The following is a 16,980-nucleotide window of genomic DNA, read 5'->3' as shown; positions in this document are numbered from 1 at the left end:
ATATTTGCTGAGGCTTGCTTTGTGCCCTAGCATATGATCTATTTTGGAGAAGATTCCATGGGCTGCTGAGATGAATATATATTGTGTAGAAGTTGGATAAATTGTTCTGTAGACATCAACTAGGTCTTTTGATCTATTGTATATTTTACATCTTGGATTTCTTTATTGATTTTTTGTTTGGATGACCTATCTATTGATGATAATGGGGTGTTAAAGTCTCCCACAACCACTGTGTTGGAGTTAATATATGCTTTTAGGTCCTTCAGGGTATGTTTGATGAAATTGGGTGCATTGACATTGGGTGTGTATAGGTTGATAATTGTTATTTCCTTTTGGTCTATTTCCCCTTTTATTAGTATGGAATGTCCTTCTTTATCTTGTTTGATCAATGTAGGTTTGAAGTCTGTTTTGTCAGAGATAAGTAATGTTACTCCTGCCTGTTTTCAGGGGCCCATTGGCTTGGTAAATCTTCTTCCAGCCTTTCATCCTAAGCCTATGCTTATTTCTGTTGGTGAGATGAGTCTCCTGTAAGCAACAAATTGTTGGATCTTACTTTTTAATCCATTTCTTCAAGTGGTGCCTTTTGATGTGGGAATTAAGTCCATTAACATTAAGTGTTAGTACTGATAGGTATGTGGTGATTCCTGTCATTTAGTTGTCTTACTTGTTTGAAGGTTTGATTGTGTGTACCTAAGTTGAAGTTTCTCTCTACTTTCTTGCTTTTTCTTTTCCTGTGGTTTGGTGCTGCTTGTCTTTTCATGGTTAAGTTGGGTTTCACTTTCTGTGTGCAGAATCCCTTGAAGAATCTTTTGTAATGGTGGCTTTGGGGTCACATATTGTTTTTTTTTTTTTCTGCTTATCATGGCAGCCTTTTATTGCTCCATCTATTTTGAATGATAGTTTTATTGTGCAGAGTATCCTTGGGTTGAAGTTATTTTCATTCAGTGCCCAGAAGATCTCACCCCACACTCTTCTTGCTTTTAATGTTTCTGTTGAGAGGTCTGCTGTGATTTTGATGGGTTTACCTTTTTATGTTACTTGTTTTTTCTCTCTTACAGCCTTCAATATTCTTTCCTTAGTTTCTGAACTTGTTGTTTTAATGATGATATGTTGTGGGATAGCTCTATTTTGATCTGGTCTGTTTGGTGTTCTGGAGGCCTCTTGCATCTGTGTGGGAATATCTTTCTCTAGATTTGGGAAATTTTCTGTGATTATTTTGTTGAATATATCACACATTCCCTTTGCTTGCACCTCTTCTCCTTCTTCGATGCCCATGATTCTCAAGTTTAGTCTTTTGATGGAGTCGGTGAGTTCTTGCATTTTCTTTTCACAGGTCTTGAGTTGTTTAATTAATAGTTCTTCAGTTTTTCCTTTAATACCATTTCATCTTCGAGTTCTGAGATTCTTCTGTTTGTTCTATTCTGCTGCATTGGCCTTCCATTTTGTTTTGCAGTTCTGTTTCGTTCTTTTTTCTGAAGTTTTCCATATGCTGGGTCGTTTCCTCTTTAATGTTGTCTATTTTTGTCCTGAGTTCATTTATCTCTTTATTAATTGTGTTCTCTGTTTCACTTTGGTGTTTATACAGTGCTTCTATGGTTTCCTTTATTTCTTCTTTTGCTTTTTCAATTTCTCTATTTTTGTTGTCCTTGAATTTCTTGAGTGTCTCCTGTACATTTTGGTTGACCATATACAGTATCATCTTTATAAAATTCTCATTGAGTACCTGTAGTATGTCTTCTTTTAAATTATTCTTCTTGGCTTCATTGGGTTCTTTGGCATAGTTTATCTTCATTTTATTGGAGTCTGGATCTGAGTATCTGTTTTCTTCATTTCCGTCTGGTTCCTGTACTAATTTTTTGCTGTGGGTAAGCTGGTTTCCCTGTTTTTTCTGTCTTCCCATCATTGTCCTTGATATTGTTATTGTCCCTGTACTGTGTGCAATTAAGTATTTTCTGGCTCATAATAATAGCACTAGTGATATTTAGAATGGAAGTGTGAGAGGGGATGGAAATCAAAGAAGTTAAAGGAAAAGGGAAAAACAAATAATCAAGTAGAAAAAAAATAAAAAGCAAAGACACAAACAAAAAGTTTCAAAGATATAAACAGGGAGAGACAGTGTACTAATCAACTGTAAGCTGAAAAGAATTAGGGAGACAGAGAGAGCATTGAAAATAAAAAATAAAAAGGATAAAGATAAGAATAAAAATAAAAAATAAGTAAATGAAAGAAAAAATATATAAATAAAATAAAATAAAAAGATAAACAAAATTTTTAAAAAACCTCCAAGTTCAAATGCAATGAAGTTTCAGTCTTAATAATTTTGGTGTTTGTCCCGCAGCCTCCAGTCCTTGAGATGGTGCCTCAGATGTTGTTCTGTAGTTGTCTCATCAAAGGGGTAACATAAAATAAAACAAAACCACACAAAACAAGAAAAAAAAAACCCACAAAGTGTCCCAAGTTCAAATGCAATACAGTTTCAGTAAGTTTTTCAGCATGCAGGTGTAATTCAGTTGTTTTCTCATCAAAGATAGGGAGAGAGAGAAAAAAGAGTCTGGAGACAGGTCTGTGAATGGCTATCTGCAGCTGTGGCTTGCCTGCCTGCTGCTGTCAGCCTGCTGTTGCTGAAGGCGTTATTTATGCAAATCTCAGGGGTGAGCTTAACACTCACCTGGCCCTGCAGGCTTTGTTTACTCAGAGTTTTCCTGTGCATGAGCCACTGCTACAAGCTTTCCCCTTTCCAAGCACACTGGGGAAGGTGACACTGCACCTGCTTTCTCAGGCCTGCGTGTTTATTTACAGTTCATGTGGGAAGTGGGTCTTCCCCCCTCTCCTGTGGAGTTTTCCTCCCACCGCTGCTTTTACAAGCTTTCTCACTCCTGATTGCTGGGTGTGTGCTGCTGCTCCTGCCGGCCTGCATGTTTGTTTACAGCTCACGTGGGAAGTGGGTCTTCCCCCCTCTCCTGTGGAGTTTTCCTCACTCCACCACTCTCACAAGCTTTCCCGCTCCTGGTTGTTGGGTGTGCACCCCGGCTCCCGCCCTCCCCAGCCAGGCCCAGCTTGTTTATTTACTGTTTCAGGAAGGATTCCCCTCCCCCCCTTCAGTGCTCAGGGCGCCCCACTCTCTTTGCAATGTGTCTTTATTGTTCTTATTGCTTATTACTCAGTTTCTCTTTTTTCCCTGGGTGGGGGTCGGTCTATCCAGGGGGCTATGCTGATTTGGCCCAGGGTTGTCTGTGGGAGTACCGCATACCATGAAGCTCACCTTGTCTGCGTCTTCCCAAGCCGTCTGGGCACAGGCATCTGGTGGCCCAGGGGCCCTCCTGGTTTCTCTGTTTAATGTGAAGTGGAGATTCTCTGTGCCAGCTGGAGGTGTGGAGGGGTCAAACTTTTGCCTCTTCTCGGTGGCCTTGCCTGCAAGGTGTGCCTCCAGCGTCTCTCCAAGATTTCACTATAGAAGGCACGCTTTCTGCTTCCTCCCTTTAGCCGCCATTTTGGAAATCCTCCCAATGTCACATATTTTAAAAGTTACAATTTTTTTTGTTACAGGAGACTACACTTTAAAAATCAACCTTGAAGATTTTGAAAAAAATAGCTGTTATGCACAATATAAAACTTTCAAAGTTGGAGATGAAAAGGTACTAAAACCTTGAAATAGATAACACCATGAGTTAACACTGAAAACATTGTATATAACTCTAAAGTTTGTAGAAATAAAGACACACAACAGAGCATGGCTTTTATTACATAACTTCTTTTTAAAATGACAACCACTGATAATGCAATTTGCCTGCTTTCCTTTAGAATTCCTATGATCTGCACATCGGGGACTATTCTGGAACAGCTGGAGACTCCCTCTCAGGGACTTTTCACCCTGAGGTGCAGTGGTGGGCTAGTCACCAAAGAATGAAATTCAGCACATGGGACAGAGACAATGACAACTATAAAGGGAATTGTGCAGAGGAAGATCAGTCTGGCTGGTGGTTTAACAGGTTTGATGCTTTATAAACATAGTTGTAATTCCATTGATGATATCTCACTTGGGGCATCAATTACATGAGGTAAGCCTTATTTGTAATGTTAGTAGCATTAAGTAATCATCCTTATGAGGATTCTTCAGCAATGAAATTATTTTTGATGATTTATTTATTGTGTACATCAGTGAAGTTTAAAAAATATTGCCATAAAAATAAATCAAATTATTATTTTGATGAAGACCATGCAAAATGAATTTGGAATGAGTTATAAGTAGAAAGCCAAAATTGACACAAAGACATAGAAAGCATATATATATTTGCTCTCAGTATTTGCAGTGACTTTAAGCCAACTGGTTCTTCACCTTCTCATGTCTTAGCTGTTGTTACTGCTCTATCTTTTCCTATGTAGTTCTACTCTTCATGCATTGTAACTTCCATTAGTTCATTGAATCCAAGCCCTTCCGATATGGAAAATTTTGCTATAATATTCCTAAAACCTAATTCCACCTCTAGTTGACTACTTCAATGTTACTCTATCAGCAAGCTCATTCATTTTTTGATGATACAAAGTTCTTCCTTTTATGGACCTGAAAAGCCTTGCCAGGCTTTTTTTCTCAGCAGCTGTAGAGTAATTGCAATTCCTTTTCAATATAATTCTTTAGGCACTGAATGAAAAGCTATTTATTGCAGTCTTCAGAATTTTCTCTTCTCTGGGTCAAATATCCCTGATTCCTTTAACTGATCTCTACCTGAGATGGGCTCCAGATAGCTCCGTTTGTTGTAATCACAAATTTAAGGCAGGAATGGAAACTTCATGCAGAGAGACATCTCTTAAAAATGATCCAGTGAGCCTGCTGTCTGCAAAGCAGATGTGCTCCAATTATTAGGCAATATGTGAGCTCTGAAAGTCTTTTCTCATTAAAAGATAAGAGTCATGTTGAAGTATTTGGGCATTACACTTTCCATTATGAAATCTTTGGTGAGTATTTCTGAAGTGTCAGGTTTTCCATACAGTTGAGGACCATTCATTTACATTCCACAATCCACAAATTAACTTACTTTTTTCTTAGCATAAGTATTTTTAAAGCATTTTAGAATCCTCTGTCCTATCGAGTAGAGGCATACCAGACATATGTTTAACTTTCCTTACAATCATGAAAGTCCTCATTATAAGTACAGTTGTTACGATGTGCTCATTTTAGAATGATAAATTCAGTGCAGATACAACCAGCTGAAGGTAGTATGGCAAGTTAAGGTGAATATAAATATTTGTGAAAATAGTATTTTTTTCTGGAACTTTCTTGTTTTAAAGTTCAAGTCAATTTAATATCAGCCATAAGGAACAGGCCTATATGCAGCAATCTGAAGGGACAGAAAAACAAAGTTGTTAGTTCTACTAGTAAATGAAAGGTGATGACAGATAATCTTTTCCCTCTTGGCGTTCCTGTTCTTTTAAAAACCATCTGCATCTTCACCTCCTCTTCCTTTTTCTTCCCCTATTCTTCTTAGCAGCATTTAAAACTTACCTATAATTTGCAAAATCGTCTGCAAGCATCAATAATACTTGATTTGAACAGAATTCCACATGCAGAAATAATCACTAATATATCCTGAAACCAGAAACATTATTGGTTGGCTTAGTCTACATTCAATGATGATTGGCTCAAATACTAATATAGGCAAATAAACGATTTACTTGAACTTAGAGACTGAGGTTCAGGGAGAACAAAGAAAGGTAATTCAGTAGTGAAAGCCACCCAAGAAAAATCAAAAAAGCTGAAGAGAGTGTAAATAATTCCAGAAACTTGGTGGTACTTCTACCCTGCCTGCTACTACTATAGTTTAACTCTCTCACGCTCCTCTTTTTCTTCTTTACTCTTTGTTTCCCCTGACCTGGAGTTCTTCTAATTTACATGAAATGTTAGCACTTTATACTTACTCCTCTCTCAGCAAACCCATCACGGAGCATCTCTGTCTTCTCTGCCTTGCTGACATAAAATCTCTCATGAATGCTCACAGCTACTTCACCAAGGGAACAACAACAGTCCCCCAGCTTAGTGTCAAGTCCAGGCTGTTCTAGAAACTAACAGATGCTGGAAAATTGGTCTGAGAATATTAAAGGGTTGATCATACAGTCTGTTTCCTAACTGAGTTCAAATCAGAGACCAAATGTAAAAGTATATGTAGTAGATGCCTCTGTATATAGATGACAAAGTACTTATTCCAGAAGCTCAATTACGGTGTTCTCTTTTTTTAAAACATTACTTTCCACAGTATTTAAAAAGCACAGTAGACTCTTAATCCTTATAGATTTAGCATACATGGTTTCAATTAGTGACAGCCATTTAAATTAGAAAGACTGCCAGGATAGTAAAAAAAAAAAAAGTAAATTACTAAGCTAAGTGATCCAAGTCAGCCACTCTGACTTGGATGAATTTATGGGTGAATTATATACTTTTTTGATTCAATAATTTGGATCATTTTCATAGATTTTAAGAACTATCCCTTGTGAATGTTCTCCTTATAGCCTACTGTTTGACATCTTTTCATTACCTATATCAATAAATATATGGTAATTAATATCATAATAACACAATACACAAAATTATAACATGTAGTTTATATATACCAGGGACAAATAAATGCACATACTCCAAAGAATGAGGAAGAACATTTTAAAATTTTATGATAACCTAATTAACTTACAGATTGGCGCAATATATGTAAAAAATTAACTCAGCAACTCAGACAAATGAGTATTAGTCAATGGCTAGGAAAATTTTAAATGGTGGTTTAGGTTTTGTTTGCTTACCCTTAGATTGTAATAATTGATATGCTAGCAGTTTAAAGAGCAGGAGGAAAGGATTTTCAATTAGGAAAGCCACATATTGGCAGCACACTGATGAACCTGAAAGTGCAAATCATGCAGGTAAACCCCAACAGAGCATCTTGCCTCAGACCTGGATTTTTTAACTCACACCACCAGCACAAGTATAACCCTGTTTTGATCAGGAGGATGCAAGGTTGGAGGTTACAAGGTTGCTCTTTGCTTATTTTTCTTCTTTGCTTAAAGGCTGTTAAGAACTGAAATGCTTATTTTTCCACACACTACAAGTGGCCTACTTGGATCCTCAGATTTGTTATGGTACAAAAACTCCATCTGTTTGTAGAAATTTCTCAGTTTTTGGAAGATGATAAATATTAGCTTATCTTAGAAATGTCAGAAGTCAATACATAAAAAGTTTTGATAATTTGCTAGCAAGATAAACAAGTTTCTGAAGGGGACCTTCTACTCTGATTGTTGTTTTCCCTTTTCCTTCCACTAGGTGTCACTCTGCAAACCTGAATGGTGTATACTACAGTGGCCCCTACACAGCTGAAACAGACAATGGGGTTGTCTGGTACACCTGGCGTGGGTGGTGGTATTCTTTGAAATCTGTGGTTATGAAAATTAGGCCAAATGATTTTATTCCAAATATAATTTAATGTTCACATTGGGCCCTCATTCTTGCAATTCATCTTGATTTAAAATAATATGAAAAATAACAGTTCTGAACACATACATATAAGATGATACAATTGTTATGTGTGCTACTTTTCACTTTTCTTGCTTGCTTTTATTCATTAATGTACTATCATTGAATCAAATATACAATACTCATCAAGGAAACATGGATCATGTTAATATTTTCTGAATTCCTGTGTACTAATGTTATCAGATGGGTGGAATCTTAAGGATCTGTCAGAAGACTCCTAGGCACTTTCATCCTGCTCGGAAGAATCCAAGCATGACACAGGAAGTATACTGAAAGTGAGGGGAAGCTGGGTGCAGGTGGCTCAAGCCTGTAATCCTAGCTACTCAGGAGGCAGAGAGCAGGAGGATCTCGGTTCAAAGCCAGCCTAGGCAAATAGTTCACAAGACCCTATCTCAAAAAACCCTTCACAAAAAAGGAGTGGTGGAGTGGCTCAGGGCATAGGCCCTGAATTCAAACCCCAGTACCAAAAAAAAAAAAAAAAAAGAAAAGAAAAAGGGAAGTGAGGGGAAGTTACCATAGAGAAAGCACTGATGTCCCCCCAAGAAAGTCATGATTGTTGGTCTTTCTTCAAAGGCCTTTTTGTAAATTCAAAGGGCAGACAGCGGGAAAATCTGGGCAGTCTTTGCAGGATGGGCTAGGGCAATTGACAGATTCAAGTGACAAGGTCTTGTCATCAACATGGGGCACTCTGCTCATGCACTTAAACTAGTGCTCAGGTATTTTAGTTACACATATGAAATGAAATCAATATTCATGCTTTGCTTAAGAACTTTTACCTGAGAGGTGCTTCAGAGAGGGCAGAATTTCCTCAAGTCTTCCTGTCTTGCAAGTGCAGAGGATTTGTAATTGAAAAGAAATTTACAACTGCAAAGGATAGCATTGGCCTGAGATACTCTGGGAAAACCATGCCTCATGGAGCAGGCCAGAGTCCCAAAATCTCTATTGCTAGTCTGCCTCACAAAGGGCTATGATAAGTGCTCATATTGAGCAAGTAGGCTAGGCAGTTAGCTAATATTAGCCAGTATAGCTAGGACAGAAGATCCCCCAGAAAACTCCATTATGACCTTCCTGTGACCTTAAAGAGTGGAAAGAAGGAAAAGCATGATGCACCAGAATGAGCACATTAAAAGGACTGGGGCATGATCACTCAGACCAGGCACAGCCAACCGGGACGCCGCTTTCTGCACGCTGAATTAGCATAGAGATTGAGCAATGGTCTGGAGAAAATGGATAAAAGCCTTAGGCCATGTCACCTCTCTGGCAACCATCCCTTGGACATCCTCCCCCCCACACACCAGCTCTGGGGGCTCTACTCTTTACTATTTTTCTATTTCAATAAACTCTCCCAATTTACTTGCTCTTGTTTTTCTGTGATTTTCAGTCTTTGAAATTTGAGAGACAAAAAACCTGGGCTCAGACAGAACACACCCTATAACGTATATTGCACCAAAAAGAAACAAAAAAGCATGGATTATATACCATGATTTAGGAAATAACACAAGAATAAATGCATAATAAGTTAAGCAGAATGCAATTGATAAAACATGTGACAAAATTCAGCAGATAATGGATTGCCAAATCAACTGCATAGACACCAAATATGATGACTTGCGCTTTGAACCCAGGTATTGGGCTACAGAGCTGAAACTCTTAAGCACATCCCAAGATTATAATCAGTATAAGACACTACTCATATTTTTAGGATGTTTATTTAGGCTATACCCTTCTTTCGTAGTCCTCATTTTAATTTTGCCAGAGCTGGAAAGTATTATTATTGTCATTTAACAGAGCTGAGAATTTGTGGATCTGACTCCTCACAGTTTCAAAGTTAATAGGGAGGGGATCAAGGACTGAAATCCAAGTCTCCTGATATTAAATCAAATGTTTTACACTATCCTGTAGCTCTTGTGAGTAAAATTTGGATGGGTGATTTTCAAGTGAGAGTAAAACACGCATAAAGGCAAGATATTCCTAAAAATATTTGTGTGCCAACTTCGTATCAGGCATAGATGATGTGACTCAAGCCCACATGGAGCATAGTTATTTGAGAAAGATATATACTTTCCAAGCATGGTGGTACAGGCCTGTAATCCCAGGCACTTGGGAGGCAGAGGCAAGATGATCACAAGTTCAAGGCCAGGGAGTTCAAGGTTCAGACTGAGTCATGTAAGACCCTGTCTCAAGCAACCAAGAGAGGTGGCTCAGTGGTAGACAGCTTGCCTAGCATGTGCCAGGCCCTGGGTTCAATCCCCAGCACAAGAAGGAGAGCCAGGGGGAGGGGGGAGAGGAGAGGGAGAAGAAGAAGGAAGCAAAAAGATAATACACTAATCACAAATCACAAAAGCATAAATAATTCCAAAAGTTGATAAGTATGAAGTAGAAATAATGTACCTTGGGATGTAAAGCAGGAAGCCTGACCTTGCTGGGGGGTCAGAGAGGGATTCCTGAGTAGCTTCTTAGAAGAATTATTTGAGTTGAGACCTTTAAACTAGGTATACTTGAGGAGATCATTGCAGGCTGAAGGAACCCTGGGTATAAAGTACACAAAATATGAAAATGCGTGGAAACAATAGAAGGCTAGATGGGCAATATAATTTAATGATCCTTTAAATCCTTAAACCACTTTATAGCTGGTTTATAGCTACACTTTAAAGCTGAGTAACCTTGGGTCTCAGGTACTGCTTTCTCTGAACCTCCTCTGTAAAACAGAGTGTCCCTCACAAGGTTGCTTTGAGGATTAGGCAAGTAAAACACTTAGAATAATGCCTTGTACAAAACAAGTATTCAGTAAGAATTAGTTATGGTTATTGGTGAAGAAGGCACTAAAGGAAAAACAAAATAATGATGTCCTTGAAATCAGGGGTCCCATAAAAGTGTTAAGGTTAGCTGTATTTTATCCTCTAAACCAGTGTTTCCTACAGCAGTGCTGGTTTAATTCTATTGTCATACAAATCAGCTGGTCATCTTGTTAAAATATAAATTCTGGTTCTGGGGTGGAAGCTAAGATTCTGGTTTTCTGACAGGTTTCCAGGACCAGATGTTCCTGGTCCAGGGATCACAGTTTGAAAATCACGGAGTGTGGGGAATCATAGCTCCAAGAGTTATTAAATGGCTTGTCCAGGACAAAAAGGGCTCCTGGATCAAATAAGTTTAATGTAATGCCCTAGTCCTTCCTTCAAAATTGTAAGTTGTTGGGCAGGAGTGGTGGTGCGCGCCTGGAATCCCAGCTACACCTGATGTGGAGGTAGGAGAATCCTTGTACAAGCCAGCTCAGGCAAAGTTAGTGCCAGATCTTACCTGAAAAACAAACTAAAAGCAAATGGTCTAGGGGTGGGGCTCGAGTGGCAGCATGAGGCCCAGCTAATGTGAGGCTCTGATTTCAATCCCTAGACCAGCAAGAAACAAAAATATAAAACCAAGTTGTCCACTTCATTTCCTGCTTTGAATCTATGCTGAAAACAATCAGAAAGGTAAAGGATCAACAGACTTCAACTTATGCCTTATTGACCAGAATTGTGTCATATGTTCACTCTACCTGGAAGTAAGATCAGGAAAGAGAATATTTAATTTTACAGTCTCTTTTAGATTGCAGTCAAGGGAGAAGAGTTTGCCATGATTCCTGAAGGTTTTTTTTTTTATTGACATATAATATTTGTACAGGCAGATACATTGTGACATTTATACATGCACTTACAGTGTAGTTTAATTGGATTTACCCCCTCCATCATTCTCCCTCATTGTCCAGCCTCCCCTTACAACAATTTCAACAGGTTTCATTGCTCCACTTTCATAAATGAATACAAAATATATCCGCCATATTCAGCCTCCTTCCCCCTCCCATTCGTTTTTAATGTAATTTATGTTCCCCTGCACACACCTTAGGATGCTATACCTAATGGAGCATCAGTGACAATTTAAAATGTGGTATTACTTTCTCCAGTAGTAGCCAGGAGCACTTACACAATTAGGAGATCAGAAAAGGAACAGTTTTTTTTTTTTTTTAAAGATGATTCCACAGAGATACACTAAAGAAGTATCCAATTACACTAACTTCCGCATAATAGCTTTTCAAGACAGAAGGAATGATTAAAAGAATTAAAATGCCATAAAAAGAAAAAAGGGACAGATTGTTGGATTTAGTGAGAATATCATTTGTGTTAAGTCCCTTTCAATGGAATGGGAGGGAACTAAAAGGCAGTAAATAAAGTCGGAGGAACATGTATGTAAAAGAGACACTGAGCTGATTTTATCTCCATGTATGTGAAAGAGACACTGAGCTGATTTTATCTCAATCCAATACACCAGGAAGATCCCAGGCTAGACTTAACAGATGAGAAAACTCAGGTTCAGAGAAGTTCAATTTGTTCTCGTCTTCCATAGTATTATCAGAGCTGCACCATTTACCCTGTTAAAAAACATTAATAAAAATATTTGTTAAAAATTGAAAAGTAATAATAAAAAAATTTCTCATTTTTTAAGTTGTAATAATCTCCTAGGGCTTAGTAACTGGAGAAAATGGAACCTACATCTAAAATTATTCCTTTCATATTAGGCTAAATAAAAAATACTGATAAATTGATAAATATTGATAAAATTAATTAGACCTATTTTACTTTTCAATGTCACTTTAGGAAATTGTAAAATTACTTATAAAGGCCACATTAACAGCTTGCATTATTTTTTAAACACAATTTTTATAGGACAGTATTGAGGCCATTTTAAGCCTCAAGACTGCTGTCATAACATCATATGAAGATAGGTTTATCCAGCTTATCAAAAAAAAAAGCTAAATATCATTTCACCTTTCAATCTCTTCTAAGGGGTTTGGAAAAGATTTCTTTTTTAAAAACAATGGCTCACAATTATTGTATGAAACTTTTGTGGTATTATTGAACTTTTTTAGTGGTTTTGGAGATTGAACCAAGGTTCTCACTCAGATGTGCTAATGAACACACACTCTACCAATGAGCTACAACCAGGCCCAAAAGGAGATTTCTGAATTGTGGGTTCTAATGTTCTCTCTCTCTCTCTCTCTCTCTCTCACACACACACACACACACACACACACACACACGCACACACACGCACACATGCACACATGCGCACACTCTAATGACTACGGTTTGGAGTAAGTTCACAAGTTCTTGGTTGTGCATACATGACTGTCTGTTTTCCTTTTTTTTTTTAAATTCTTTTATTATTCATGTGTGCATACAAAGCTTGAGTCATTTCTCCCCCCTGCCCCCATACCCTCCCTTACCACCCACTCTGCGCCCCCCAAAAGGAAGGACCAAGGGTTTTTGCTAGTTGAGATAAGGGTAGCTGTACAGGGAGTTGACTCACATTAATTTCCTGTGCGTGTGTGTTACCTTCTAGGTTAATTCTTTTTGATCTAACCTTTTCTCTAGTTCCTGGTCCCCTTTTCCTATTGGCCTCAGTTGCTTTAGTTTCTCTGTGTTAAGGGCAACAAATGCCAGTTAATTTTTGAGGTGTCTTACCTATCCTCACCCCTCCCTTGTGTGCTCTCGCTTTTATCATGTGCTCAAAGTCCAATCCCCTTGTTGTGTTTGCCCTTGATCTAATATCCATATTTGAGAGAGAGCATACGATTTTTGGTCTTTTGAGCCAGGCTAACCTCACTCAGAATGATGTTCTCCAATTCCATCCATTTACCAGCGAATGATAACATTTTGTTCTTCATGGCTGCATAAAATTCCATTGTGTATAGATACCACATTTTCTTAATCCATTCATCAGTAGTGGGGCATCTTGGCTGTTTCCATAACTTGGCTATTGTGAATAGTGCTGCAATAAACATGGGTGTGCAGGTGCCTCTGGAGTAACCTGTGTCACAGTCCGTTGGGTATATCCCCAAGAGTGATATTGCTGGATCAAATGGTAGATCAATGTTTAGCTTTTTAAGTAGCCTCCAAATTTTTTTCCAGAGTGGTTGTACTCGTTTACATTCCCACCAACAGTGTAAGAGGGTTCCTTTTTCCCCACATCCTCGCCAACACCTGTTGTTGGTGGTGTTGCTAATGATGGCTATTCTAACAGGGGTGAGGTGGAATCTTAGTGTGGTTTTAATTTGCATTTCCTTTATTGCTAGAGTTGGTGAGCATTTTTTCATGTGTTTTGTGGCCATTTGAATTTCTTCTTTTGAGAAAGTTCTGTTTAGTTCACTTGCCCATTTCTTTATTGGTTCATTAGTTTTGGGAGAATTTAGTTTTTTAAGTTCCCTATATATTCTGGTCATCAGTCCTTTGTCTGATGTGTAGTTGGCAAATATTTTCTCCCACTCTGTGGGTGTTCTCTTCAGTTTAGAGACCATTTCTTTTGATGAACAGAAGCTTTTTAGTTTTATGAGGTCCCATTTGTCTATGCTATCTCTTAGTTGCTGTGCTGCTGGGGTTTCGTTGAGAAAGTTCTTACCTAAACCTACTAACTTCAGAGTATTTCCTACTCTTTCCTGTATTGACTTTAGAGTTTGGGGTCTGATATTAAGATCCTTGATCCATTTTGAGTTAATGGTGGTATAGGGTGATATACATGGATCTAGTTTCAGTTTTTTGCAGACTGCTAACCAGTTTTCCCAGCAGTTTTTGTTGAAGAGGCTGCTATTTCTCTATCGTGTATTTTTAGCTCCTTTGTCAAAGACAAGTTGGTTATAGTTGTGTGGCTTCATATCTGGGTCCTCTATTCTGTTCCACTGGTCTTCATGTCTGTTTTTGTGCCAGTACCATGCTGTTTTTATTGTTATTGCTTTGTAATATAGTTTGAAGTCAGGTATCGTGATACCTCCAGCGTTGTTCTTTTGACTGAGTATTGCCTTGGCTATTTGTGGCCTCTTGTGTTTCCATATAAATTTCACAGTAGATTTTTCAATCTCTTTAATGAATGTCATTGGAATTTTGATAGGAATTGCATTACACATGTAGATTCCTTTTGGGAGTAGGGACATTTTTACTATGTTGATTGTACCAATCCATGAGCATGGGAGATCTCTCCACTTTCTATAATCTTCCTCAATCTCTTTTTTCAGAAGTGTATAGTTTTCCTTGTAGAGGTCATCCACATCTTTTGTTAAGTTTACACCTAGGTATTTGATTTTTTTGAGGCTATTGTAAATGGAATTGTTTTCATACATTCTTTTTCAGTTTGCTCATTATTGGTGTATAGAAATGCTAATGATTTTTCTGTGTTGATTTTATATCCTGCTACCTTGCTGTAGCTATTGATGATGTCCAGAAGCTTCTGAGTAGAGTTTTTTGGGTCTTTAAGGTATAGGATCATGTCGTCTGCAAATAGGGATATTTTGACAGTTTCTTTACCTATTTGTATTCCTTTTATTCCTTCTTGCCTAATTGCTCTGGCTAGGAGTTCCAGTACTATGTTGAATAGGAGTGGAGATAGTGGGCATCCTTGTCTGGTTCCTGATTTTAGAGGGAATAGTTTCAGTTTTTCTCCATTAAGTATAATGCTGGCTGTAGGTTTGCCATATTTGTTTCCTTTTTATTTCATTTCCAAAGACAGTCTGTAAGAATACTACGCTGGATGTGCACAGTACCACAGGGCTGTGTTATTTGTTCAGATGTTTCAGTATATGGAAATCATTAAATAAGAGAGAAATAATTGATATAATAGAAATTAAAAAATAATACAAAAGGAATAGGACTGGCAGAGTGGCTCAAGTGGTAGAGCACCTGCCTAGCAAGTGTGAGGCCCTGAGTTCAAACTCCAGTACCACCAAAAAAAGAAAAACCTAATATGAAAGAAATAATTTTAGATGTAGGTTCCATTTTTTCCAGTTACTAAGCCCTAGGAGATTATTACAACTTAAAAATTCAGAATTTTTTATTATTATTTTTCAATTTTTAGCAAATATTTTTATTAATATTTTTCTTTTAAACAGGGTAAATGGTGCAGCTCTGATACTACTGTGGAAGAGGAGAACAAATGAACTTCTCTGAACCTGAGTTTTCTCATCTGTTAAGTCTAGCTATTCATATAGATGTTAAAAAGTTGAGAAATTCCCCCGAACAAAGGACAAACTCCTACACTAAATAATGAAGGACAAGAACATAAAACAATTCATCTTAAGGGAAGGGCACCAGTGGAAGAAAGTAAAGAGGGTGAATGTGGTTGATGTATTTTCTATATAAATATAAATATGGAACACTGAAACCTATTGAAGTCACCACAAGAAGGGGAATGGGGTAAGAGGGAGAATAATGGAGGGGATAAACCAATTTGGGATGTAATACATGTATATATGGAAATGTCACCACAAAACTCCTTGTGTAACTAGCATAAACTAACAAAAATGTTCTTTTTTTAAATAAATAAAGAACAAGAAAATAAAAAATGTCCTGTTTGTGGATGGGTACCAGTGGGAGTGGGGAGGACATAAGGAAAGGGTGAAGGAGGATGGAGCTATTTTGTATCCATGTATGAAAATAGAACAATAAAACCTGTTGAAATTGCTCTAAGAATGGGGGAGGGGTGATAAAGGAGAAAGGAGGGGAAGAATCTAATTACGATATATTATAAGCACTTATGTGAGTGTCACAATGTACCCCCTGTACAGCTGTAATATGCTAACAATAAAAAATTTTTAAAAAGATGGAGAAGAAATACTATTCATTAATCAGAGCTGAACCCCATCAGCATTCTGGGAAAATTCCCTGGCTTTGTTTTTCTTTGTTTAATAACTATTGTTAATAATTTCTAACTATTATTAATAGTTAGACAAATCACATTCTATGAAGAACTTTCTGTATTTTACTTAATACTATGCTTTAACTATATTCTCAAATCTTTTCCTACACAATTCTGAAGATTCTATAAAACATCACACAGTTAGCTCCATGATGTTTTGACTATTCTTCTTTTTAGGCTATTTAGGATGTTTCTAACTGTTTGATGCGACAAATAATGTTGTAATAAATATATTTCTACACAAAGGTTTTATGTGTTTGTTCGTTTTGCTTTAGAATTATTTTTTCTAAGATAAGCTTGCAGAAGTAGACTTGCTGCATTCCTTTCCAAAGCTGTGTCAACTTGGCCTTCTCTTGGTCACGTAGAAATTTAGCTTTTACCACGGAAGTGTCTTCATTCCAAAGCTTCCAAGGTTCATGTTTTCTATTAGAAATTATCCTTTAAAAATTTCCACCAAAATTAAACTTACTTTGATACTCACTCTAATGTATGTAATATTTTATTCTTTTGGATAACCATAGAAAATTGTTTTATCCTTTTGGGGAAAAATACTGCCAGTTTGATATTTAACAAACAATAATGAATACTTACTGTGTGTCAGGCACTATGCAAGGTCAGTCATAGTGATATAGCAACTGACACAACAGAGTTCCTGCCCTTGAACAACTGACTAGCTGGGGAGGAAGACATGGACAGAGAAAGACACTGATGAAAAAAGTGATGCTGGGTTTAGTTACCGACCAAGAATATTA

At 37.5% G+C, this 16,980-nt stretch overlaps 1 protein-coding gene across 2 annotated transcripts in view; it reads left to right on the top strand.

The window, feature by feature from the left end:
- Positions 1-8,019, top strand: part of Fgl1 (fibrinogen like 1) — a 46,995-nt gene extending 38,976 nt beyond the window's left edge. For both annotated transcript variants that reach the window (XM_074054763.1, XM_074054764.1), the window contains exons 6-8: positions 3,547-3,635; positions 3,802-3,989; positions 7,301-8,019. In XM_074054763.1, coding sequence (XP_073910864.1) covers positions 3,547-3,635; positions 3,802-3,989; positions 7,301-7,460 — 437 coding nt within the window. In that variant the 3' untranslated portion in view covers positions 7,461-8,019. The remainder of the gene's footprint in view (positions 1-3,546; positions 3,636-3,801; positions 3,990-7,300) is intronic.
- The last annotated feature ends 8,961 nt before the right edge of the window (positions 8,020-16,980 follow it).

This window comes from Castor canadensis, chromosome 14 (genome assembly GCF_047511655.1).
Source record: "Castor canadensis chromosome 14, mCasCan1.hap1v2, whole genome shotgun sequence".
NCBI classification, from domain to species: domain Eukaryota; kingdom Metazoa; phylum Chordata; class Mammalia; order Rodentia; family Castoridae; genus Castor; species Castor canadensis.
The sequence above is the reverse complement of the archived record's forward strand: the minus strand, read 5'-3'. Positions and strand labels throughout refer to the sequence as shown.